This window comes from Macaca thibetana, chromosome Y, assembly GCF_024542745.1.
Source record: "Macaca thibetana thibetana isolate TM-01 chromosome Y, ASM2454274v1, whole genome shotgun sequence".
Taxonomy (NCBI): Eukaryota; Metazoa; Chordata; class Mammalia; order Primates; family Cercopithecidae; genus Macaca; species Macaca thibetana.
In genome coordinates, this window is record NC_065599.1 from 13,525,991 (window position 1) to 13,553,863 (window position 27,873).

Sequence of the window (27,873 nt, forward strand, 5' to 3'; positions counted from 1 at the left end):
CGCCACCATGCCTGGCTACGTTTTGTATTTTTAGTAGAGACGGGGTTTCACCATGTTGGCCAGGCTGGTCTCGAACTCCTGACCTCAGGTGATCTGCCCGCCTGGGCCTCCCAATCCCAAAGTGCTGGGATTACAGGCATGAGCCACCATGCCCGGCCTAATTTTTTTTTTTTTTAGTAGAGATGGGGTTTCGCCATTTTGGCCAGGCTCGTCTCGAACTCCTCGACTCAAAGTGCTGGGCCTTCCAAAGTGCTGGGATTACAGGCGTGAGCCACTGCACCCAGCCTACCTACTGGACTTTTTTTCAGAGACACACTGTGGTTTCTCAAGAAAGAATGCCTGTTCCTGGTCCCAGCTGCACACTCACTTTACAGTGTGTGCTGTACTTGGTCAAGTGTATTGATATTGGAACACGAGCCAGAGTGGATGGGCCTTGGTCATAAATCATGAGACAGCTCTCCTTCACTGTCAGATAAAACCCAAATTCTCTATGACCACCTCCAAGGTCCCGGCATTGACGATCTGTTCTTTTCTTCCTGAAGGGACATCACCCCCGGTTCTCAGGGCGTCTCCTCACAAGCTTCTTACAAATGCCTTTCCTCAGGAATGTGACTCCACAATGACCTTTTTCTTTATTAAAAAATTTGCAGCTTACAATCAGCTTCCTCTATTATTATTATTGTTATTATCATTACTTGAAATAGGGGGAGAGTCTCACTATGTGGTCCAGACTGGTTTCAAACTCCTGGTTTCAAGCCATCCTCTTACCTTGGCCTCCCACAGTACTGGAATGACAGGTGTGAGCCCCCGCACCCGACTAAGTGTCCTCTTAAAACCCATGAAGTCTTTCAAAGCTGTCTTCTTTTCTCTATGGAATTCAAATCGCTAAAGCATTCCTGACAGTTTAGATAAGTTGGAGATAAACCCAACCTTTAGGATCAATGCATGAAACTGCTCTTTCTCTTTTTTTTTTTTTGGACAGAGTTTTGCCATCGATGCCCAGGCTGGAGTGCAATGACACAATCTCGGGTCACTGCAATCTCTGCCTCCCAGGTTTAAGCGATTCTCCTGCCTCAGCCTCCCGAGTATCTGGGATTACAGGCATGTGCCACTACGCCTGGCTAATTTTTTTTGTATTTAGTAGAGACGGGGTTTCACCATGTTGGTCGGGCTGGTCTTGAACTCTTGACCTCAGGTGATCTGCCCGCTTCAGCCTCCCAAAAGTGTTGGGATTACAGGCGTGAGCCAAACGCACCCAGCCAAAACTGCACTTAAAATCCAATCTTTGGCTGGGTGCAGTGGCTCATGCCTGTAATCTCAGCACTTTGGGAGGCGGAGGTGGATGGATCACCTGAGGTTGAGAGTTCAAGACCAGCCTGACCAACATGGAGAAATCCCGTCTTTACTAAAAATACAAAATTAGCCGAGCATGGTGGCACATGCCTATAATCCCAGCTACTCGGAAGGCTGAGGCAAGAGTATCACTTGAACCTGGGAGGCGGAGGTTGCAGTGAGCCGAGATCACGCCATTGCACTCCAACCTGGGCAACAAGAGCAAAACTCCATCTCTCTCTCTCTCTCTCTCTCTCTATATATATATATAATCTTTGTCCCCAATTCCTACTTTTGGGAGTAAACTATGCCTATTTCAAACTATTGCTGGACAAGATTGCCTAGTTTCTGCTTCCCCTCATCCCTCTTGGTCAAGTCATCCAGAGAGGAAATATAAAGAATGATCAAGAAAACCTCCAAGTTAACACAGAAATACGTATCTATGGCGAATGCTGCCTGCACGCAGCTTATGGCTCCATGGTCCTAGCCATCATAGCACATGGCAAAATTGTCCTATTGACTCTGCTCTCAGCCCCTACATGGAAGACCAAATAAAGGTGCTGGGACAGAAGGATGAAAAGGAATTCTAGGATAAATATCTCATCTTCATCGTCCCTGGGTTGGATAATTCTGAGGGTCTGTCATTGAATCTCCGTGTTTCTGCACAGGACTCAGCTTCAATAGCCCGGTGGCAAGCTGCTTCATAAGTACAACCTCTACTGGCTTCCTGCCTTTCCCTGCCTCTCTTCCTCTTTCCCTGATCAATGCTCCCTCAATTACCTCCCTAATAACCTACTTGGATATATGGTTTGAAAAAAAAAACGCAGCATCATTCTTTTTGTCTTAAATTTTTAATTAAAAAATTTTTTTTTTGAGATGGGATTTGGCTGTTTCCCAGGCTGTAAGACAGTGGCGGAATTACAGCTCATTGCAGCCTCAAACCCCTGAGCTGAAGTGATCATCCCACCTCAGTCTCCTGAGTAACTGGGACCACAGGTGTGTGCCTCCATACCTGGCTAATTTTTGTATAATATTTTTTGTAGAGACAGGGTCTCACTATGTTGCCCAGTCTGGTCTCAAACTCCCAGGCTCAATCAATCTGACTGCCTCAACCTCCCAAGGTGTTGAGATTACAGGCGTGAGCCACTGCGCCGGGTCGCACCATCATTCCTTTTGTTTTTTTTTTGGAAATGAAGTTTCCCTCTGTCGCCCAGGCTGGAGCACAGTGGCGTCATCTCGGCTCACTGCAATCTCTGCCTCCCGGGTTCAAGTGATTCTCCTGTCTCAGCCTCCCGAGTAGTTGGGATTACAGTCATGTGCCACCACACTCAGCTAATTTTTGTATTTTTAGTAGAGACGGGGTTTCACCCTGTTGGCCAGGCTGGTCTCGAACTCCTGGGCTCAAGCCATCTGCTTGCCTCAACTCCCAAAGTGGTGGGATTCCAGGCGTGGCCCACCACTCCCGGAGGAAGCATCATTCTTAATTTCAATGTCGAGTCTAGACATTTAAAAGAATTGAACACACTGGATCATATCAAAACAACATCTTGTTAAAGAGAATGACCCTCTCCACCCAACCTGAAATAGATGGAGGCAGTGCTGACTTTAACCCAAATCTTAAACAAAATCTGCTTCACTCAATTTTCTTGTAGACAGGCTGACTACTTTATTAGAAAACGGGAAAACATTGACCTTTTTCTGTGATTCTCCTCTGATCACCCTAGGTAGAATTCCTTTCACTTTCTAACCTGTGTCTGTTTCAACCCAGGATACATTCAGCTTGTTGCCTGTAACACTTTATTGCACTTTTTAATAGCCACGACTGACACTGATCCTCTTTGCTGAGAGAGGAGCTATTCTGATTCCATTCGTTGTGACTCCAGAGTCTACCCTGGAAGTCAGATGCTCAGCTGGCATTTTATAAATTTTCCATGAACAGATGAACTTTGGTTTTGGGGTAAAAGAGTCGGTTGCCCATCATTTGATAGATCCCTGGATATTTTTTCATTAAAAACACCCTAGCAGATTGCTTATTGCAAAATGACATGTGTCATATCTTCTTTGGAGCTGAATATTGTTAAGCAAAATTTATATGAATGAGAAGCAAAAAAATTTGTTTGTTTTGCTTTGCTTCAGCAAGAATTATCTCCTGCATCAGAAATGCAGGGAGCACTTTTGTTCTTTATTAGGGTTTTTTTTTTTTTTTTCCCCAGAAACTCTGACATTACCAGGACACTTAGTCATCTGTGATCTGCTTAAAAGCTCCCTTCAGCTCCTAGAAGAGTGGGTGGTTCTGATTCTATTTCAGTGAGATGGTTTATGGAGCCCTCTTCATCCCATAATTCTGAAGAGTAACAGTCATAACGTCTTACTAGGGGGCAGCTGAAATTTTCTAGGGAATGTGGCTAGAGAGTGTCGTTATCTTTACATCAAAGGCTATGCACAGATAACTCACCAATCTTGATTTCACCCATGAGAAAAGTGAACTCCAAGAGTTTCAGGGATATAGACATGTCAATGATAAGTATTGCATTCATTACAATTTCACTCTATTTCCTAGAAGAGGGAACATTATATTTCCTGGCCAGATGCTACACTTCGAAAGAAATGCAAACTTTGATAAAATACGCATGCTATCAATTTACTTAGGGGACCTTTATCTTCACTGGGTCACTATACCCAGCATGACAATGAAGTCTTCCATGTATTTCTTGTCCTACTGGAAAAAAAAACATAGAAAAGCTATGTACAAGGACTATATTAAGATTCATCTGTATCTTTCAGAGATGGCAGGCAAGTGCCATTTCTGAACAATTTGGGTAAAATCAGACACATGCACCCTACCCTGACAACCACTCAATGGACACCAGAACATTGCAAATCATGACCTTTAACAGGACTGCCTTTGACTTACATGACTCAAGAAACAACACCTGGTTTGGTCAAAGGTTTGTTCCTTTTCATTGTGTGTTCTAGTGTTTTCTTTTCCTGCTCTTATGACTGTTGTGTGCAATGGCATTATTGCATTAAATAGACACGACTGATTAGGTAGCATGAACCATAGTTTAGAATTTAGCTAAGTGTGGCTATGTTACTGTTTTGTTTTGTTTGTTTTTTTTTGGAGATAGGGTCTTGCTGTGTTGCCCAGGCTGAAGTACAGAGACTATTCAGACGCATGATTCCACCACTGATTAGCACGGGAGTTTTGACCTGCTGCATTTGTGACTTAGGGTGGTTCACCTGGCCTTAGGCAGCCTGATGGTCTTCTGCTCCTGGGAGGTCACCATGTTGGTGCTGAACTTAGTGCAGCCACCTGATCCGCATAGCGCACCATAGCCCAGAACTTCTAGGACCAAGCAATCCCTCACCTCAGTCTCCTGAGTAGCTGGGACCACAGGCATGCTACTTGCTGTTTTTGTCAACATAAAAGGGAGTCAGAAAAGGCAGAACATATCAAGATCAGTACATCTAGGCTGGGCATGATGGCTCCCACCTATAATCACAGTGCTTTGTGAGGCCAAGGCAGGAGGATTCTTTGAGGCCAGGAGTTCAAAACTAGCCCAGGCAATATAGAGACCTCATCTCTACAAAAAAATAGAAAATAAAGAAATTACCCAGGTACAGTGGTGCATGCCTGTAGTTCCAGCCACTCCAGAGGCTGAGACTGGAGGATCTTTTGAGCTTAGGAGGCTGAGGCTACAGCGAGCTCTTATCATACCACTGCACTCCAGCTTGGGTGATAGAATGAGACCCTGTTTCTAAAAGAAAAAGAAAAAGACAAAAAGAGATTAGTAAATTCTTTAGAAACCAAGATTTTACCATGAGCAGTTGCATGAAGGTGGAAAACCTTTCTGTGATTATAAGTAGAGATTCTGAAAGAAGTCCTCAAAGTGAACACTCATTCCACAGAGAAACAGAATGAATCAAGAGAGTCCTGGAAGCTGGAAGGAGAGGAATCTGTAGAAAGCAGAATCACTTGAGTCACTTAACTAATTCACCAATGGGACTGCAAACTGACGGTCATGGAGCTGCCATGGGAATCTGAATTACAGACACTTTTATTCTTTGTATTTTATTGTTTGGGTTGAAAATGCAGCCAGGTGCAGTAGTTCATGCTTGTAATCCCAGCACTCTGGGAGGCTGGGGTGGGTGGATCACCTGAGACCAGGAGTTTGAAACCAGCCTGACCAACATGGTGAAACCCCATCTCTACTAAAAATACAAAAATTGGGATTCCATTCCAAGATGGCCAAATAGAAACAGCTCCAGTCTGCAGCTCCCAGAGTAATCAATGCAGAAAACTAGTGATTTCTGCATTTCCAACTCAGGTACCTGGTTCATCTAATTGGGACTGGTTGGACAGTGGGTGCAGCCCACAGAGGGCAAGCCAAAACAGGGCAGGACATTGCCTCACCTGGGAAGCACAAGGGGTGGGGGTATTTCCCTTTCCTAGGCAAGGGAAGCCGTGACAGACTGTTCCTGGAAAATTGGGACACTCTTGCCTAAATACTGAGCTTTTCCAATGGTCTTAGCAATCGGCACACCAGGAGATTATATCTTGCACCTGGCTTGGCAGGTCCCACGCCCACGGAGCCTTGCTCACTGCTAGCACAGCAGTCTGAGATTGAATTGTAAGGCAGTAGCCTGGCTAGGGGAGGGGCATCCACCATTGCTGAGGCTTGAGTAGGTAAACAAGTGGCCAGGGAAGCTTAAACTGGGCAGAGCCCACTGCAGTTCAGCAAGGCCTATTGCCTCTGTAGATTCCACCTCTGGGGGCAGGGCATAGCTGAACAAAAGGCAGCAGAAACTTCTGCAGACTTAAACGTCCCTGTCTGACAGCTCCGAAGAGAGCAGTGGTTCTCCCAGGATGGTGTTTGAGCTCTGAGAACGGACAGACTGCCTCCTCAAGTGGGTCCCTGACCCCTATGTAGCCTAACTGGGAGACACCTCTCAGTAGGGGCCAACTGACACCTCATACAACTAGGTGCCCCTCTGGGACAAAGCTTCCAGAGGAAAGATCGGATAGCAATATTTTCTGTTCTGCAATATTTGCTGTTCTGCAGTCTCCACTAGTGATACCTAGGCAAACAGAGTCTGGAGTGGAGTGGACCTCCGGCAAACTCCAACAGACCTGCAGCTGAGGGACCTGACTGTCAGAAGGAAAACTAACAAACAGAAAGGAATAGCATCAACATCAATAAAAAGAACATCCACACCAAAACTCCATCTGTAGGTCACCAACATCAAAGACCAAAGGTAGATTAAATCACAAAGATGGGGAGAAACCAGAGCAGAAAAGCTGAAAATTCTAAAAACCAGAGTGCCTCTTCACCTCCAAAGGATTGCAGCTCCTCACCAGCAATGGAACAAAGCTGGATGGAGAATGACTTTGACGAGCTGACAGAAGTAGGCTTCAGAAGGTTGGTAATAACAAACTTCTCTGAGCTAAAGGAGGATGTTCGAACCCATCACAAGGAAGCTAAAAACCTTGAAAAAAGATTGGACGAATGGCTAACTAGAATAAACAGTGTAGAGAAGACCTTAAATGACCAGATGGAGCTGAAAACCATGGCACGAGAACTACGTGATGCATGCACAAGCTTCAGTAGCTGATTCCATCAAGTGGAAGAAAGGGCATCAGTGATTGAAGATCAAATAATGAAATAAAGCGAGAGGAGAAGTTTAGAGAAAAAAGAGTAAAAAGAAACGAACAAAGCCTCCAAGAAATATGGGGCTATGTGAAAAGACCAAATCTACATTTGACTGGTATACCTGAAAGTGACAGGGAGAATGAAACCAAGTTGGAAAACACTTCAGGATATTATCCAGGAGAACTTCCCCAACCTAGCAAGGCAGGCCAACATTCAAATTCAGGAAATACAGAGAACGCCACAAAGATACTCCTCAAGAATAGCAACCCCAAGACACTTAATTGTCAGATTCACCAAGGTTGAAATGAAGGAAAAAATGTTAAGGGCAGCCAGAGAGAAAGGTCGGGTTACCCACAATGGGAAGCCCATCAGACTAACAGCAGATCTCTCTGCAGAAACTCTAAAGTCAGAAGAGAGTGGGGGCCAATATTCAACATTCTTAAAGAAAAGAATTTTCAATCTAGAATTTCATATCCAGCCAAACTAAACTTCATAAATGAAGGAGAAATAAAATCCTTTACAGACAAGCAAATGCTGAGAGATGTTGTCACCACCAGGCCTGCCTTACAAGAGCTCCTGAAGGAAGCACTAAACATGGAAAGGAATAACTGGTATCAGCCACTGCAAAAGCATGCCAAATTGTAAAGACCATCAATGCTAGGAAGACACTGCATCAACTAACAAGCAAAATAACCAGCTAATATCATAATGACAGGATCAAATTCACACATAACAACATTAACCTTAAATGTAAATAGGCTAAATGCCCCAATTAAAAGACACAGATTGGCAAATTCGATAAAGAGTCAAGACCCATCAGTGTGCTGTATTCAGGAGACCCATCTAATGTGCAGAGACACAAATGGCTCAAAATAAAGGGATGGAGGAAGATCTATCAAGCAAACGGAAAGCAAAAAAAGAGCAGGGGTTACAATCCTAGTCTCTGATAAAACAGACTTTAAACCAACAAAGAGCAAAGGAGACAAAGAAGGCCATTACATAATGGTAAAGGGATCAATTCAACAAGAGGAGCTAACTATCCTAAATATATATGCACCCAATACAGGAGCACCCAGATTCATAAAGCAAGTCCTTAGAGACCTACAAAGAGACTTAGACTCCCACACAATAATAATGGGAGACTTTAACACTCCACTGTCAACATTATACAGATCAATGAGACAGAAGGTTAACAAGGATATCCAGGACTTGAACACAGCTCTGAACCAAGTAGACCTAATAGACATCTACAGAACTCTTCACCCCAAATTCTTCTCAGCACCACATCGCACTTATTCCAAAATTGACCACATAGTTGGAAGTAAAGCACTCCTCAGGAAATGTAAAAGAACAGAAATCACAACAAACTGTCTCTCAGAAAACAGTGCAATCAAATTACAACTCAGGATTAAGAAGCTCACTCAAAACTGCACAACTACATGGAAACTGAACAACCTGCTCCTGAATGACTGCTGGGTAAATAACGAAATGAAGGCAGAAATAAAGATGTTCTTTGAAACCAATGAGAACAAAGACACAACATACCAGAATCTCTGGGACACGTTTAAAGCAGTGTGTAGAGGGAAATTTATAGCACTAAATGCCCACAAGAGAAAGCAGGAAAGATCTAAAATTGACACCCTAACATCACAATGAAAAGAACTAGAGAAGCATGAGCAAGCAAATTCAAAAGCTAGCAGAAGGCAAGAAATAACTAAGATCAGGGCAGAACTGAAGGAGATAGAGACACAAAAAAAGTTCAAAAAAATCAATGAATCCAGGAGCTGTTTTTTTGAAAAGATCAACAAAATTGATAGACTGCTACCAACACTAATAAAGAAGAAAAGAGAGAAGAATCAAATAGATGCAATAAAAAATGATAAAGGGAATATCACCACCAAGCCCACAGAAATACAAACTACCATCAGAGAATACTATAAACACCTCTAAGCAAATAAACTAGAAAATCTAGAAGAAGAAATGGATAGATTCCTGGACACATACACCCTCCCAAGACAAAACCAGGAAGAAATTGAATCTCTGAATAGACCAATAACAGGCTCTGAAATTGAGGCAATAATTAATAGCCTACCAACCAGAAAAAGTCCAGGACCAGACGGATTCACAGCCGAATTCTACCAGAGGTACAAAGAGGAGGGGTACCATTCCTTCTGAAACTATTCCAATCAATAGAAAAAGAGGGAATCCTCCCTAACTCATTTTATGAGGCCAGCATCATCCTGATACCAAAGCCTGGCAGAAACACAACAACAAAAGAGAATTTCAGGCCAATATCCCTGATGAACATCAATGCAAAAATCCTCAATAAAATACTGGCAAACCGAATCCAGCAGCACATCAAAAAGCTTATCCACCATGATCAAGTGGGCTTCATACCTGGGATGCAAGACTGGTTCAACATATGCAAATCAATAAACATAATCCAGCATATAAACAGAACCAAAGACAAAAACCAAATGATTATCTCAGTAGATGCAGAAAAGGCCTTCAACAAAATTCAACAGCCCTTCATGCTAAAAACTCTCAATAAACTAGGTATTGATGGGATGTATCTCAAAATAATAAGAGCGATTTATGACAAACCCACAGCCAATATCATACTGAATGGGCAAAAACTGGAAGCATTCCCTTTGAAAACTGGCACAAGACAGGGATGCCCTCTCTCACCACTCCTATTCAACATAATGTTGGAAGTTCTGGCCAGGGCAATCAGGCAAGAGAAAGAAATACAGGGTATTCAATTAGGAAAAGAGGAAGTCAAATTGTCCCTGTTTGCAGATGACATGATTGGATATTTAGAAAACCCATCGTCTTAGCCCCAAATCTCCTTAAGCTGATAAGCAACTTCAGAAAAGTCTCAGGATACAAAATCAATGTGCAAAAATCACAACCATTCTTATACACCAATAACAGACAAACAGAGAGCCAAATCATGAATGAACTCCCATTCACAACTGCTGCAAAGAGAATAAAATACCTAGGAATCCAACTTACAAGGGATGTGAAGGACCTCTCCAAGGAGAACTACAAACCACTGCTCAATGAAATAAAAGAGAGCACAAACAAATGGAAGAACATTCCATGCTCACTGGATATGAAGAATCAATATTGTCAAAATGGCCATACTGCTCAAGGCAATTTATAGATTCTATGTCATCGCCATCCAGCTACCAATGACTTTCTTCACAGAATTGGAAAAAACTACTTTAAAGTTCACATGGAACCAAAAAAGAGCCCAAATTGCAAAGACAATCCTAAGCCAAAAGAACAAAGCTGGAGGCATCATGCTACCTGACTTCAAACTATACTACAAGGCTATGGTAACCAAAACAGCATGGTACTCGTACCCAAACAGAGATATAGACCAATGGAACAGAACAGAGGCCCCAGAAATAACACCACACATCTACAACCATCTGATCTTTGACAAACCTGACAAAAACAAGAAATGGGGAAAGGATTCCCTATTTAATGAACAGTGCTGGGAAAACTGGCTAGTCATGTGTAAAAAGCTGAAACTGGATCCCTTCCTTACACCTTATACAAAAATTAATTCAAGATGGATTAAAGACTTAAATGTTAGACCTAAAACCATAAAAACCGTAGAAGAAAACCTAGGCAATACCATTCAGGACATAGACATGTGCAAGGACTTCATGACTAAAACACCAAAAGCAATGGTAACAAAAGCCAAAATAGACAAATGGGATCTAATTAAACGAAAGAGCTCCTGCACAGCAAAATAAACTACCATCAGAGTGAACAGGCAACCTACAGAATGGGAGGAAATCTTTGCAATCTAACCATCTGACAAAGGGCTAATATCCAGAATCTACAAAGAACTTAAACAAATTTACAAGAAAAAAACAAACAGCCCCATTGAAAAGTGGGCAAAGGATATGCACACACACTTCTCAAAAGAAGACATTTATGCAGCCAATAGACATATGAAAAAATGCTCATCATCACTGGTCATCAGAGAAATGTAAATCAAAACCACAGTGAGATAGCATCTCACGCCAGTTAGAATGGCAATCACTAAAAAGTCAGGAAACAACATGTCCTAGAGGATGTGGAGAAATAGGAACGCTTTTACACTGTTGGTGGGACTGTAAACTAGTTCAACCATTGTGGAAGACAGTGTGGCGATTCCTCAAGGATCTACAGCTATTTGACCCAGCGATCCCATTACTGGGCATATACCCATACCCAAAGCATTATAAATCATGCTACTATAAAGACACATGCACACATATGTTTATTGCAGCACTATTCACAATAGCAAAGACTTGGAACCAACCCAAAAGTCCATCAACGATAGACTGGATTAAGAAAATGTGGCACATATACACCATGGAATACTATGCAGCCATAAAAAAGGATGAGTTCATGTCCTTTGCAGGGACATGGATGAAGTTGGAAACCATCATTCTGAGCAAACTATCACAAGGATAGAAAACAAAATGCCACATGTTCTCACTCATAGGTGGGGATTGAACAATGAGAACACTTGGACACAGGCTGGGGAAAATCACACACTGGGCCTGCCATTGGGTGGGGGGCGGGGAAGGGATAGCACTGGGAGATATACCTAATGTAAATGACGGGCTGATGGATACAGCAGGCCAGCATGGCACATGTATACCTATGTAACGAGCCTGCATGCTGTGCACGTGTACCCTAGAACTTAAAGTATAAAAAAAATAAATTAATAAAATAAAATAAAATCAGGAAGAAAAAAAATAGCCAGACATGGTGGCAGGCACCTGTAATTCCAGCTCCTCAGGAGGCTGAGACAGGAGAATCGTTTAAGACCAGGAGGCAGAGATTTTAGTGAGCTGAGATTGTGCTGCTGCACTCCAGCCTGGGCAAGAGAGTGAGACTATCTCAAAAAAAAAAAAAAAAAAAAAAAAAAGCACAGCCCTTTATATGTAAATTTTCATTCTAGGGAATAAGTTCACATCTTCTTAACATGTGTACTTTTGGTGTTTTCAGACCATTCCAGTTCAAAATTCCTCTCCAGGTACATTTACCTGAAGAAATCGGCATCTCTGGTCTGATGCAAGATCTGGTTTCCAGGCTGGATGCAGTGGCTCACGCCTGTAATCCCAGCACTTTGGGAGGTCAAGATGGGAGGATTGCTTGAGCCCAGGAGTTTGAGACCAGCCTGGGCAACATAGTGAGACTATGTAAAAATATAAAAATTATCCATGGACTGGTGGGTGCCTGTAGTCCCAGCTATTCGGGAGTCTGAGGCAGGAGGATCACTTGAGCCTGGGAAGTTGAGGCGGCAGTGAGCTGTGATCACCATCATTTTACTCCAGCCTGGGTAACAGAGAGAGACCCAGTCTCAAAACAAACAAACAAACACAAAAAACAAAAAAACCCACCCGGTTTCTAGAGTTTATGGAATCATACAATAGCATGTTTAATGGAGTGTTCCATCTCGCAAAATGGTGTTTTGTCGGGAGAGGGTTATGTATGCCCTCTGATATTTTCAACTCTTTATTTAAAATGCTGGGAGAGTTACTCTCTGGCTTTGCATCTGTGTTGTTTAATATAATAGCCATCCATTTGGGGCAGGGTGTGGATGAACAGTACACCTACCATCTTCCAAATTATTTCCCACACTTCACCTTGTTGAATATTATTAAGATATAAAGAGAGGGAAGACCTTCCATTTCCCTCCCACCCACCCACCCACCACTTTTAATTGGGAGCACAGATGTCCCTGAGGCACTGCTATAGACCATGAGGTCACTGCAATGCAAGGGACATCAAACAGGATTGCTCTGGCTCAAAACAACCAGTCTTAATTCTGGTGCGATGAATGGCTTTGGTGGTCATCACATATAAGAACATTCAGCGTTAGCAAGAAAGGCTGTAGGTGTGTCGCTGAATGTGATGTTTTGTTGTCGGTGTGCTGTTGTTTTTCTTTTCTTTTCCTGGATGTGTAGTAGGAGTTGCAAATGTGGGGTGCAGATTGCCTCATTTGCACATAATTAAGATGAACCATCTGGGTGAGCCTAGCATGGACCAGCCCTCCCATGGCAGAGGGAGGTGAGATGGAGCGGCTAACGCTTTGGCAATGATTCAAGGCAGCTGCCAGAAGAGGCCAAGCCTTTGCAGAACAGCCTGTTTGTTCTGTTCCCAGACATTAGAGAGACAAGACGGCTGATAGGTGAGATGGGGGAGGTTTGTTTGGACACATTTTCTCAGCCTTTTTTTGTTTTATAACCTCTCGTTGAAAAGGGCAGAGTCGAAAGATCCTTTGACCTATTGTACTCTGAAACTCAATGGATCAGCTTAGGCATTGAGAAATTGATTCCAAGCCAATTTTAGTGTGGGTAAGTTTCTCTCCTTTCTGTTACTCTCATACCCTTTCTTCTTTCTTCCCTCCCTCCCTTTCCTTCTTTTTCTTTCTTAACCAAGATCGTGTGTGTGAGTGTGCGTGTGTGTGTGTGTGTGTGTATGTAGTGTGTGTAGTATGTGACCAGAGTATCCATGCTTTGGAGCAAAATGAATTTAAGGAGGAATGAGTTTGTATTTTGTCCTTAGTGTTATTTTAAGGTACAAATATGGGTAGTAACTTGCAGACTACAGACGGGCTTTTCTTTCACTGTAATGCATTTGGCTGTCATATCCCTTAGTCCTAAACACCCACCCGCCCGCCCCCGCCACTGCCAATTAAATACAACCATTAGTCATTCAGTGGTTTCTGCATTTGCATTAATGCAGTGAAAAAAGAGGCAGCTCATTTTGATTAATTGCCCCTTTCCTTATTCAGGACACAGAGGCTTTCTGAGTCTAAACTTGTAGGCTTGGCAGGACACTGAGACAATTCTCTTGTGCCAGCGTGTTTCAGGGTAGGTTTTTCCACCGAGACAATTCAGCCAAGAGCCCCGGGACTTGGGGCAGCAGGAGTTGTTTTAAAAATGGGCCAAAAGATGAGCAGAGCACTTGAGGTCAGGAGTTCGAGACCAGCCTGGCCAACACGGTGAAACTCCATCTCTACTAAAAATACAAAAATTAGCTGGGCGTGGTGGTGCACACCTGTAATCCCAGTTACTCAGGAGGCTGAGGCAGGAGAATGGCTTGAACCAGGGAGGCAGAGGTTGCAGTGAGCCAAGATCGTACCACTGCACTCCAGCCTAGGTGACAGGACGAGACGAGACTCCATCTAAAAAAAAAAAAAAAAAAAAAAAGGTCAAAATAATGAACTCATTGAGAGTTCAGGATTCGTGTAGTAGTGACCTCGGAAAATCAATTTTAAAATGTTGGAATTATGGATACGGCTCCCAAGTCTCTAGTGAGAATTTCATGCTGGGAACTAATTTAACTGACACATGAATGATACTTGTTTTTTTTTTTTTTTTTTAGTCTTTTTAATCCTGTCTGTGTCTTCTGCCAAAGACAGCAAGAAGGTTCTCCGAGCTGCACAATGAGGCCCAGGTAGGTAAAGCTGCATAATACATTGTGAGCACATTGAATCTAATGTATAATTCTGTGTATTTGTGAATTCAGCCTTACGGATGGAGGCATTTAATATCATCTGTCTTTTTCTTCTTTTTTCTTTTTCTTTTCTTGTAACCTACTATGAGTCAACATGCTGTCTTTATATGACTGGCCATAAGATGACTAAGTTCATTCTCTCAACTTAGTAAGTGTGTGACTTTTAAAAAAAGGTAGGAGAGAGTTAGGCAATTGATATAAATACAAACTGTAAATTTCCAACAGATATATATGAGTTTATGTTTATTTTTATTTATTTTAGAGACGGGGTTTCACAGGGTTTTGCTGTCACCCAGGGTAGACTACAGTGGTGCAGTCATAGCTCACTGAAACCTTCAACTCCCGGGCTCAAGTGATCCTCCAGACTCAGTCTCCAGAGTAGCTGGGACCTCAGGTGCTTATCGCCATGCCCAGCTAATTTTTTATTTTTATTTTTTGTAGAGACAGGTTATCATTATGTTGCCCAAGTTGGTCTTGAACTCCTGGGCTCAAAGAATCCTCCCGCCTCAGCCTCCCAAAGTGCTGGGATTACAGGTGTGAGTCACCATTGTGCCCAACCGTATATATGATTTTAAAGCATTGTAAAAACAGGGGGTGATAAAACAATTCAACTAACTTTGCACAGATGAAAAGCATTTCTGTAACTTCGGGAATTTGGCCCACAGTCCTGAGCATGTAGCTTTTGCCTGCAAGACATTCTCAATCTTCAAGGAGATGTTCGCATAAAGCAAAAAAAAAAAAAAAAAAAAAAATTGTAAACTTCTGTGGCTATAATTGTTTCAGAGTATTTACAAAGGACTCTGAGAGCCAATAGGGATGAACTCCTGTTTGTATTTTTCCTCTCAGAGGAGATATTTGAAGTGGGTTTTGAAACATTATATAGAGATGAGATAGGGATTGAATCAATAATCCACATGTCCAATGTTCATTACCTGATAACTGAGTAGGGATATGCTGAGAAGAGCGTCATGTGTTTCCTTAAGAAAATATGACCTCAGCTGGGACTGAGCAAAACCATGAAGTGGACTCAAGTGATCCTCAGATTCCACATTTCTTTCTTTTCTTCATTTCAGTTCTTCCCCCAACTTCCACTTTTCCTTTACTTGGTAATTCCTTATTTTATTTACCTATATATTTTTTGCTTGTTTTCTTTTCTCCAACAAAAGCTGCTATCCCCACACTTTTTTTTCTTTTGAGGGTCTCGTTCTGTAGCTCAGGCTAGAGTACAGTGGCACGATCTCACTTCACTGCAGCCTTGAACTCCTGAGCTCAAGCAATCCTCCCACCTCAGCCTCCAGAATAGCTGGGACTATAGGCATGCACCACCACACCCAGCTCATTTTTATATATTTTGTAGGGATGGGGTCTCACTATGTTGCCCAAGCTGGTGACTAACTGATTCTCTTGCCTCAGCCTCCCAAAAAGCTGGGATTACAGGTGTGAGCCACTGCAGCCTGACTTTTTAAAAATTTGGAGTAATGATATTTATGAATATTTTATTTTTATTTTTTGTTTCTTTATTTAAATTCATTTTTCTTTTTTTTCTTTTTTAAATTTCTTTTTCTTTTTTTATTGTCCCTTGAGTCAAAAAAACTGACATATAAACATTGTGTAGATTTACGGTGTACAACTTGATGTTTTGAAATATGCCTGTATTTTGGAATGGCTCAATTATGCTAATACAAGGTACCTCATCCACTTACCTATTTGTGATGAGAATACTTTGAGTAGATTTTATCAGTAATTTTCAACTCTAAAATACATTCTTATTAACTATAGTCAACACAAGTATAATAGATTCTTTGAACTTATTTCTCCTGTTAAATTGAAATTTTTTATCCTTTGACCAACATCTCCCCAAGCCCCCCACTGGTCCCCCAGCTCCTAGGGGGCATCATTCTACCCTTTCCTTCTATGAGATCAACTTTTTGAGATTCCACAGACAAGTGAGATCATGTGGTATTGGTGTTTCTGTGCCAAGCTTATTTTCCTTAGCATAATGACCTCCAGGTTCATCTATGTTGTCATATATGACGGAATTTCATTCTTTTTTTAAGGCTGAATAGTATTCCATGGTGTATGTGCACCGCATTTTCTTTATCCATTCATCCAGTGATGGACACTGAGGTGTTTGGCCATTGTGAAGAGTACTGTAAGGAACACATACACCCACATGCCCTTACATTGGAATAAAAACTAATTTTAGAATTAAGTTAAGGTTAAATCCCTTAACCTTAGAGACTCATTTAAGTCCCTTAAATGAGGTTAAGACCCTGGAAGAGGGAGTTAACCTCAGGAGTCTTATCGTCTCCATCTTCTGCAATGATTTGCCTCTGAGTACATGTTTTCAGACTTCCCTCCTGGAAGGGCATCTACTTTAGCCTTTAAAAAAATTTCAATAGTTTTTGGGGAGCAGGTGATGTTGGATTACATGGATAAGTTATTTAGTGGTGATTTGTGAGATTTTGATGCACCCATCCCCCGAGCAGTGTACACTGTACCCAATGTGTGGTCTTTTATCGCTCACTCCCCTCCCACCCTTTCCCTGAGTCCCCAAAGTCCATTGCATCATTCTTATGTCTTTGTATCCTCATAGCTTAGTTGCCACTTACGAGTGAGAACATACAACATTTAGTTTTCCATTCCTGAGTTACTTTACTTAGAATAATTGTCTCCAACTCCATCTAGGTTGCTGCAAATGATATTATTTTATTCCTTTTTATGGCTGAGTAGTATTCCATGGTGTGTGTGTATGTATATGTATATGAAAATGTGATATGGATAGATATCTATAGATCTATATAGATAAAGAAAATGTGGTATATATAGATATCTATAGATCAAGAGTGTCTCTCTCCAAGCACCAAGTACTGCTGCTGAATGGCAGCAGAAGTGCCCAAAGGAATGCTCTCTTGGCTTCTCACTTTGCATAAAATCTATAGATATGTATCTCTATACATCACATTTTCTTTATCCACTCATTGATTGATGGGTATTTGGGTTGGTTCCACATTTTTGCAACTGCAAATTGTGCTGCTATAAACATGTATGTGCAAGTGTCTTTGTTTTTGTTGTTGTTGTTGTTTTTTGTGGGGTTTTTTTGTTTTTGATTTTTCTTTTTTCTGAGATGGAGCCTCGGTCTGTCACCCAGGCTGGAGTGCAGTGGTGCAACCTTGGCTCACTGAAACCTCCCCCGGCTAATTTTAGTACTTTCAGTAGAGACAGAGTTTCACCATGTTGACCAGGCTGGTCTCAAACTCCTGACCTCAGGTGATCCACCCGCCTCGGCCTCCCAAAGTGCTGAGATTACAGGTGTGAGCCACCACACCCGGCTTCGAGTGTCTTTTATATATAATGCCTTCTTTTCCTCTGGGTAGATACCCAGGAGTGGGATTGCTGGATCAAATGGTAGATCTACTTTTAGTTCTTTAAGGAATCTCCATACTGTTTTCCACAGCGGTAGTACATCCCCATTAGCAGTGTAAAAGGGTTCCCTTTTCACTGCATCCACGTTAACATCTGTTGTTTTAGCCTTAGTTTATGCAAAGTGAGAAGGCAAGAGAGCATTCCTTTGGGCACTTCTGCTACCATTCAGCAGCAGTGCTTGGTGCTTGGAGAGAGACACTCTTGAGCTTAGGTAGACGTCTGGGAGATCCACGTGATCTCCAAAGACCCCTGTTGTGTTGTGTTGGGAGGTGGATCCTGAATCCACCCAGAGAAGCCTGATACCAATAAAATCCCCGCTTGCTTTCCAGGAGCCCCTTGGTCTTCATGTCTTTGGTGTGCACATTCTTGAACACGTGCCAGGCACACAGGGTGCATGACGACAAGCCTAATATTGTCCTGATCATGGTTGATGACCTGGGTATTGGAGATCTGGGCTGCTATGGCAATGACACCATCAGGTAAGGCGGTTTCATGGCGAGTCATACATTCATCAGTCATTCAGGTTCCGCAGGCTGATAAATTATATGACTGCATCTATATGCAAAACCAAATTTGATAGTTTTAAATTATTTAGATTATTTAATAGTTTTACAATTACATTTTTAATACTTTTAATTTGAATCTCATTCAGTTTTTAAACTTAAGAAATAATAATTGTCCATCTTCACGGGGTACACAGTGAGATTGGGATACATACAATGTATAGTGATCAGATCAGGGTAATCAGCTCATCCAGCGCCTCTAGCATTAACCAGGATAGTCATAGTAAAAGCATGGCTGTCCGGACCCGAGTCCTGGCTCTGCATTTACTAGCTCTGAAGTCTTGGAGAAGTCGCTGAACCTCTCTGTGTCTTAGTTTTCTTATTTGTCTAATGCAGAGAAGACTTTATACCCCTGAGTTTATATGTGTGAAGAACTTAGAATAGTACCTAACACACAACTACCCTCTATCATGCAGTCTATTATGAAGCATGATGATTGTATATACATGTACATTGTAGACATAAACACATAAATATAATTATAAATATATGTGATATATTTCATATATGAATATATTCTATAACATAAAATATATATCATACATTTATTATATTATATATCAATCTTTTATGAATATATGAATGTATATTCAATATATAAACATTTATGAATAGATTTATAATATATGAGTATATAATATATTACAAATATATATGAATATGTTATTCATATATACATGAATAGATACATATTTGTATGTTTATGAATATATATTCATTTTCATACAAATGTATTTAAATAAATTTATACACATTTATATATAAATATATTTAAGTAAATATAAACACATATTTGTATATTTTATAGAAGTATATTTAAATAAATATGTGTAAAATATTTATATAAAATAATAAATATTTATATATTTATAAATTTATGTAAATATTTATATAAAACAAATATATATTCATACATATTCATAATATATAAAAGTATATATTATTAATATATAAATAATATATAGTATATATTATTAATATATAAATAATATATAGTATATATTATTAATATATAAATAATATATAGTATATATTATTAATATATATAAATAATATATAGTATATATTAATATATATAAATAATATATAGTATATATTATTAATATATATAAATAATATATAGTATATATTGTAAATATATTAATAATATATAGTATATATTGTAAATATATATTAATATATAAAAATATTATTATAAATATATATTCATATTCATAATATATAAATATATTCATAACCTTATACATATTTATGAATTCATCTGTGTTGTTGAAAATTATGGGATTTCCTTCTTCATAAGTTCATAAATTTATACATTTATGAATATATATTTATATATTCAATTACATATATTCATAAATATATAAATGTGAATATGTCTATTCAGTAGAATTCATTCTGTTTTCCTAATTTGGGGAGCCAACAGATTCTTTAAGGTGATGAGCTTGTATTTTTAACAATGGGCATTCTGAAAGAAGAAAAACAGATATGAAACAAACTCAGAGCTTTGTGGTGGATTATAGAAGCCATCTGTATTAGCCGTTCTTATACTGAGCTTAGGAGTACATCATTATAAGACATACATCATACACTTTTAAGATCATTGCATTGTGTGACTAATAGATGCTGAAGGTAGTCATCACAGTTTTCGACAACAGAGCTAAGAGTCATGAAAAAGTAGTCGCCAAAAATCAACCATTACTTATGAGAAAAGAAGGGAGGACTCACCCAAAAGCACAGAAACATGGTGTCCATAAATAGCAGATATTTACAGAGAGTATGTTAGCGTGGGGTATCGGTGTTTTGCTGAAAATACTAGCAATTTGAGAAGTGAGATTATAATGCGAAATCTAAAACCAGGCACATGTGCTCCAGGAATGCAGTTTACAATTTTTTTCTTTGCAAAATAAATAATGTTTTAAAAGTTGGTAGGTGGGCCGGGCGCGGTGGCTCACGCCTGTAATCCCAGCACTTTGGGAGGCCGAGATGGGTGGATCACGAGGTCAGGAGATCGAGACCATCCTGGCTAACACGGTGAAACCCCGTCTCTACTAAAAAAAACCCAAAAACCTAGCCGGGCGAGGTGGCGGGCACCTGTAGTCCCAGCTACTCGGGAGGCTGAGGCAGGAGAATGGCATGAACTGGGGAGGCGGAGCTTGCAGTGAGCTGAGATCCGGCCACTGCACTCCAGCCCGGGCGACAGAGCGAGACTCCGTCTCAAAAAAAAAAAAAAAAAAAAAAAAAAAAAAAAAAGTCGGTAGGTGACTTCCATATCTGAAAAAAAAGTTAGATACGCACCTTGGTAAAGCTGGAAATTCTTCTTGCACCAGTTACCTGTCATAATTTCTCTCATGAATAAATGCAGAACTCATTATATTTTCTTTTCATCCAAGAGGAGACTGACTCTTTTTTCAGAAGTCTCTCCGGCCTCCAGAAGTCTCTTGTGAAATTATTTTGTAATTGACAAATTACAGTTGTGTGTATTTCTGGTGTACATCATGATGTTTCGATCCATGGATCCATTGTGGAATAGCTAAATCAAGCTAATTAACATGCACAACCACACATACTTATGATTTATATGTGGTGAGAATGGTTAAAATTATGGCATTTCAAGAATAGAATACATTCTTATTAACTATAGTCACCACAATCTGCAAACAGATCTCTTAAATTTATTCCTCTATGTGAGGAATAAATCAAATAGAGGATTCATTCATGTTTGGCTCCGTGAAACACTGTGTCCTTTAACCTACCTGTTCTCGACCCTCACCCCAGCCCGATACCCTCCATTCTACTGTCTACTTCTGAGTTTGCTATTTTAGATTCCACACATAAGTGAGATCATGCGATGTTTGTCTCTCTGTGCTTGGCTTTATTCATTTAATCTAATACCCTTCCAGTTCATCTGTGTTGTCAAAAATGATGGGATTTCCTTCTTTTGGTTATTTAATCATATGACAGTTTTGCAACCTACATAGACTGCAGGGAAATGTATCTATCAAACCGGTGGGTGGGTGGTCTGTAAGTAGTCAGGCATAAGTAAGGTCTGTAAGCAATTAGCCTCGATGATTCAGACCCCATCCCTTAAGCATTTTATTTTGTAAGGCTGTAGTACAGCGAATGGACACCATATAGCGGCACCCAGGTATACGATCCCCGCAGAACAACAGCTGCCTGGAATCTCAGTTATACTTCACCTTGACACGGGCAAAAAAGAAAAATGAACTCCGTGTGCAGTTACCTCTGGGCACCTGGAAATCATAACAAACAGAGATGTTGTTTATCTTCAGATCTCCCCGTCTGTCTCTCTGTCTCTCTCTCTCTCTCTCTCCTCTTTCTGTTTCTCCATCTCTTTCTATGCCTGTCTGTGTCACCCCTCTCTGTCTGCTTGTCTCTCTTTCTCTCTCTCTCTGATTGTCTCTGTCTCCCTCTCTCCTTGTCTCTCTCATTCTATCCATTTCTTCCTATCTCTTTCTGTCTCTCTCCCTCTCTCTGTCCTTCTGTTTCCATCTCTTTCTGTCTCTCCATCTCTTTCTATGTCTGTCTCTGTCTCCCCCCTTTCTCTGTCTGCTTGTATCTCTTTCTATGTCTCCCTCTGATTGTCTGTCTCTGTCTCCATCTCTCTCTATCTCATTCTATCCATTTCTTTCTCTCTGTCTTTCCTTCTCTCTCCCTCTCTCTGTCTCTTTCCATCTCTCTCTGTCTCTCTCTTTCTCTCTATCTTCTTCTCTCTTTCCGTTTCTCTGTCTCCCCCCTTTCTCTGTCTGCTTGTCTGTCTTTCTATGTCTCCCTCTGATTGTCTGTCTCTGTCTCCATCTCTCTGTGTCTATCTCATCCTGTCCATTTCTTTCTCTCTTTCTGTCTTTCCTTCTCTCTCCCTCTCTCTGTCTTTCCATCACTCTCTGTCTCTCTCTTTCTCTCTATCTTCTTCTCTCTTTCCATTTCTCTTTCTGTATCTCTCTGTCTCTTTCTCTCTCTTCATATCTCTCTTTATGTTCGTCTCTCTCTGTCTTTCTATCTCCCTCCGTCTGTCTGTCTCTTTTTCCACCTCTCTTTCTGTTTCTCTCTGTCTCCCTCCCTCTGTTTATCTTTCTTTCCATTTCTTTCTGTCTCTCTCTCTGTCTCTCTCTTAAACTCTGTATGTCTCTTTCCATCTCTCTCTTTCTATTTCTCTCTCTTTCTCTCTCATCTTCTCTCTGTTTGTCCCTCTCTGTCTTTCTCTGTCTCCCTCTTTCTGTCTCTCTCTTTCTCCCTCTTTCTGTCTGTCTCTTTCTCTCTCCCTCTGTCTGTCTCTCTCTTTCCATCTCTTTCTGTTTCTCTCTGTGTGTCTTACCCTTTGTCTCTTTCTCTCTCTCTCTTTTCATCTCTCTCTTTCATCTGCCTCTTTCTGTCCTTCTCTGTTGCTCTCTTTCTCATCTCTCTCTCTCTTATCCTTTCTTTCTGTCTCTCTCTGCCTCGCTTTCTGGGTGTCTCCCTCTCTCCCTGTCTGTTTCTCCTCTCTCTTTCCACCTGTGCCTTTCTGTTTGTCTTTCTCTCACTCTTCTTCTCTGCTTCCCCTGCCCCCCACCTTTTCCTTCTCTCCAATACACCTTGCCTCTCCTGCTTCAGGACGCCTCACATCGACCGCCTTGCCAGGGAAGGCGTGCGACTGACTCAACACATCTCGGCCGCCTCCCTCTGCAGCCCAAGCCGGTCCGCGTTCTTGACGGGAAGATACCCCATCCGATCAGGTGTGCAAACTGGCGGGCTCTGCTGGACTCTGCCCTCATGTTAGGATGAGAGGAAATAAAAATGTGGCTTGGCTACGTTAACAAGTAAAAAAGGGCTGGGCATGATGGCTCATGCCTGTAATCCCAGAACTCGGGAGGCCAAGGTGGGAGGATTGCTTGAGCCCAGGAGTTTCAAACTAGCCTGGGAAACAGAGCAAGACCCCATCTCCACAAAAAAATGTTTTAATAAGTTGAGCATGGTGGTATGCGCCTGTGGTCCCAGCTACTTGGGAGGCTGAAGTGGGAGGATCGCTTGAGCCCAGAAGGTTGAGGCTGCAGTGAGTGTGATCACAGCATTGCACTCTAGCCTTGTTGATAGAGCATGTCTTAGAAAGAAAAAAAAAAAAAAAAAAAGATACAAAGGAAAGAAAAGAAAAAGCACACATGTGCATAGATGCACTGGCATACACAGCTACCACCGCCCACCCCAGAATCACTGCACTTCTAAGAGATGCAAGATCGCCCTGTGTGACTGAGTGTCTTTTGATGCAATGACAGCTTTTTACCTGAATTCCAAGCCATAAGGTGTACGTTTGAGTTTCCCGGGTCAACAAAGACAAACTCTCTTGGAATGAAATAATTAATACCACATGTGTTTACACATTCAGTCTGTCACCAAAAAATATATTTTTTTTCTTTCAAACCACAAAGTCATGGCTGGGCACGGTGGCTCACGCCCGTAATCCCAGCACTTTGGGAGGGTGGATCACTTGAGGTCAGGAGTTTGAGCCCAGCCTGGCCAACATGGTGAAACCTCGTCTCTACTAAAAATACAAAAATTAGCCAGGTGTGGTGGCGGGCACCTGTAGTCCCAGCTACTCAGGAGGCTGAGGCAGGAGAATCGCTTGAACCCGGGAGGCAGAGGTTGCAGTGACCCGAGATTGTGCCACCGCATTCCAGCCTGAGTGACAGAGTGAGACTCCGTCTCAAAACAAACAAACAGCAACAACCAAAAACCCACAAAGTCATAAACCAAGAAATAGCTATCTGATTTTTGGACAACTTTCATCACAACATTTTACCCATGGAGACAGTAGTATTATCCCTTTGCTCAATTTATATCAACTTTATTTTATTTATTATTATTATTATTATTATTATTATTGAAGTGGAGTCTCGTTCTGTTACCCAGGCTGGAGTGCGGTGGTGCAATCTCGGCTCACTGCAACCTCTGCCTCCTGAGTTCAAGCGATTCTCCTGCCTCAGCCTTCTGAGTAGCTGGGATTACAGGCACGTGGCACGAGGCCCGTCTAATTTTTGTATTTTTAGTAGAGATGGGGTTTTGCCATATTGGCCAGGCTGGTCTCGAACTCCTGACCTTAGTTGATCCACCCACCTCGGCCTCCCAGAGTACTGGGATTACAGATGTGAGCCACCACGCCTGGCCATATATCAATTTTAGATAAAACAAAAATGAAACGAGAAGAAGGAAATTATCCTAATCTCTAATTGTCATGTTCTCGTTACTTTTTAATTTATTACTATTATTTTGAGACAGGGTCTTGCTCTGTTGCCCAGGATGGAGTGCAGTGGTATAATCATGGCTCACTGCAACCTCAACCTTCCAGGCTCAGGTGATCCTCCCACCTCAGCTTCCTAAGTAACTGGGACCACAAGTGTGCACCACTATGCCTGGCTAATCTTTAAATTACTTAGGGTCTTGCTGTGTTCCCCAGGCTGGTCTTGAACTCCTGAACTCAAGCCATCCTCCCTCTTTGGCCTTCAAAAGTCCTGGGATTACAGACATGAGCAACTGCACCCAACCTGGTGACTTTTTTTGTTTGTTTTGTTTTTTACTTTTGAGATAGGGTCTCCCTTTGTTGCCCAGGCTGAAGTGCAGTGTCACAATCTCAGTTCATTGCAGCCTCAAACTCCCGGGCTCAAGCGATTCTCCCTCCTCAGCCTCCTGAGTGGCTGAGCTTGCAGACACCCACCAGCATGCCCGGCTAATTTTTGTATTTTTGATAGAGATGCGTCTCACCATGTTAACCAGGCTGGTCTTGAATTCCTGCACTCAAGTGATCCGCCCACCTCAGCCTCCCAAAGTGCTGGGATTTTAGGCACGAGCCACCGCGCCTGGCCAAAATTAGCTGTTTTAAAGTGTGCAATTCGGTAGCTTGTAGCTCTTTTCCAATACTGTACAACCATCACCTCTATCAAATTCTAGAACATTTCCATCACCCACAAAGGAGATCTTGTCACCATGAAGCAATCACTCCCCATTCTCCCTTCTCCCAGCCCCTGGTTACCAAAAATCCACTTTCCATCTCTACGAACATGTCTGTCCTGGACATTTCACATAAAAGGAATCATACAGTATGTGACAGTCTGTGACTGGCTTCTGTCACTGAGCATAATGTCTTATGGTAGCCTGGGCCAGAGCTTTATTTTTATTTTGCATACTATTCCCTCGCATGGGTTCACTACAGTTTCTCCATCCATTCATCAATTGATGGACAACAAGATGTTTCTACCCTTTAGTGATTGTGAGGAATATAGCTATGAACATACATGTGCAAGTTTTTCTTTGAATACCAGTTTTCAATCCTTTTGAGTTCCTCAGGAACCTCAATTCTTTTGATATTCCCCAAGAGTGAAATTGTTGGGTTGCATGGTTCTATTTTTTTTTTTTTTTGAGAGGGAGTTTCACTCTTGTTGCCCAGTCTGGAGAGCAGTGGCACAATCTTGGCTCACTGCAACCTCTGGCCCTGGGTTCAAGAGATTCTCCTGCCTCAGCCTCCCAAGTAGCTGGGATTACAGGCATGTACCACCATGCCCAGCTAATCTTGTATTTTTAGTACAGACTGGGTTTCACCATATGGTCAGGCTGGTCTCAAACTCCTGACCTCAGGTAATCCTCCTGCCTCGGCTTTCCATAGTGCTGGGATTACAGGTGTGAGTCACCACATCCAATCATATGGTTCTATTTTTAAAGGTGAGGGAAGTGGGCTGGGGCACAGTGGCTCACACCTGTAATCTCAGCACCTTGGGAAGCTGAGGAGGGCAGATCAGTTGAGGTCAGGAATTCTGGAGGCTGGCCAAGATCAAGGCATGCCAGCTTCAGTGTCTGCTGGGGACCTGCTTCCTGGTTCATAGACAGTGCCCTCTTGCTGTGTCCTCACATGGTGGAAGGGATGAGGGAGCTCTCTGGGGTCCCTTTTGTAAGGATACTGATTCATTCTTGAGGCTCCATCCTCCTGACTTCATCCCCTCCTAAAAGCCCTACCTCCTAAACATTACCTTGCAGGTGAGGGTTTCAATGTGCAAATTTTGGAGTGACAAAAATATTCCCTCCATAGCAACACCTACTCATTGTACTTTTTTCCACGCTACTTCTAGGTATGGTTTCTAGTGGTAATAGACGTGTCGTCCATAATCTTGCAGTTCCCGCAGGCCTCCCTCTTAATGAGACAACATTTGCAGCCTTGCTAAAGAAGCAAGGATACAGCACGGGGCTTATAGGTAAGACACAAGGATTGGTGTTAGTCATTGATCATAAGGTAATAATGTCCTTTGTTCTACCCTTGATTTATGACTTTCTCGGAAACACTTTATTTTACAATGTCTTATGTAAAGGCTCAGTGGACCATTCTTACAATCCCAGCACTTTGGGAGGCCAAGGTGGGAGGATCACTGAAAGCCAGGAGTTTCAGACCAGCCTGGGCAACATAGAAAGACCTTGTCTCTAAAAATATAAAATTAGCTGGGCATGGCGTCATGTGCCTATGGTCCCAGCTACTCTGGAGGCTGAGGTGGGAGGATTGCTTGTGCCAGGAGTTCTTTTATTATTATTATTATTTTTAAGACAGACTCTTGCTGTGTCGCTCAGGCTGGAGCGCAGTGGCACGATCTCAGCTCACTGCAAGCTCCACCTCCTGGGTTCAAGGGATTCTCATGCCTCAGCCTCCCGAGTAGCTGGGACTACAGGCGCGTGCCACCACGACTGGCTAATTTTTGTATTTTTTGTAGAGATGAGGTTTCATCATGCTGGCCAGGCTGGTCTTGAACTCCTGGCCTCCAGTGATCTGCCTGCCTTGGCCTCCCAAAGTGCTGGGATTATAGGTGTGAGCCACCACACCCAGTCTGATTCTTCACACAGCTCAGTGATAGGAGATGTTTTAAAATGAACATATTACAAGAACATAAAATTTTTCTGGCTCTGCCTGCCCGCATAGTCTCTCACCGTGTATCCTGTCACCTGCCTCTTCATTTCACTAAGACTGGACCACACAGGTTTTCTTCCCACTGCTAGGGATGATAGAAGTCTTCAGCCACCCAGTAGTTGTAACTCCAGCTACCATTCCTGTTTGGGAAGCCTGGGTTTCAGCTGGCGTGAGAATCACGTGCTATTTTAAATCCCTTCAATTTTTGTAACACATCTGCTGTTGATAAGAGAAGGCAATCTCTGTGGGGTTGCAGGACAGGAAGCCTAAGCCAGTAGCATTGCCTCTTCTCTACCTACTCCCATAGACACTCAGAGGTTGATGGAAGCACAGGCATTCTTGATTGGGCCCTCACCACATACAGGAAACTGTTAATATTCCTAGTAGATACACATTATCACAGCCTCTGGGGGTTTGCTGGGCATCCACATGC

At 41.9% G+C, this 27,873-nt stretch overlaps 1 protein-coding gene across 4 annotated transcripts in view; it reads left to right on the forward strand.

The window, feature by feature from the left end:
- The window catches only part of LOC126947233 (arylsulfatase F), an 80,717-nt gene that overhangs the window by 18,552 nt on the left and 34,292 nt on the right, over nt 1–27,873 (forward strand). For 3 of the 4 annotated variants that reach the window (XM_050777952.1, XM_050777953.1, XM_050777954.1), the window contains exons 2-5: nt 14,385–14,456; nt 18,272–18,421; nt 23,117–23,238; nt 26,617–26,739. In XM_050777952.1, the coding sequence (XP_050633909.1) occupies nt 14,385–14,456; nt 18,272–18,421; nt 23,117–23,238; nt 26,617–26,739 (467 nt within the window). Of the gene's footprint in view, nt 1–13,084; nt 13,352–14,384; nt 14,457–18,271; nt 18,422–23,116; nt 23,239–26,616; nt 26,740–27,873 lie in introns of those variants that run through there. The other variant, XM_050777956.1, reaches the window with a different exon arrangement.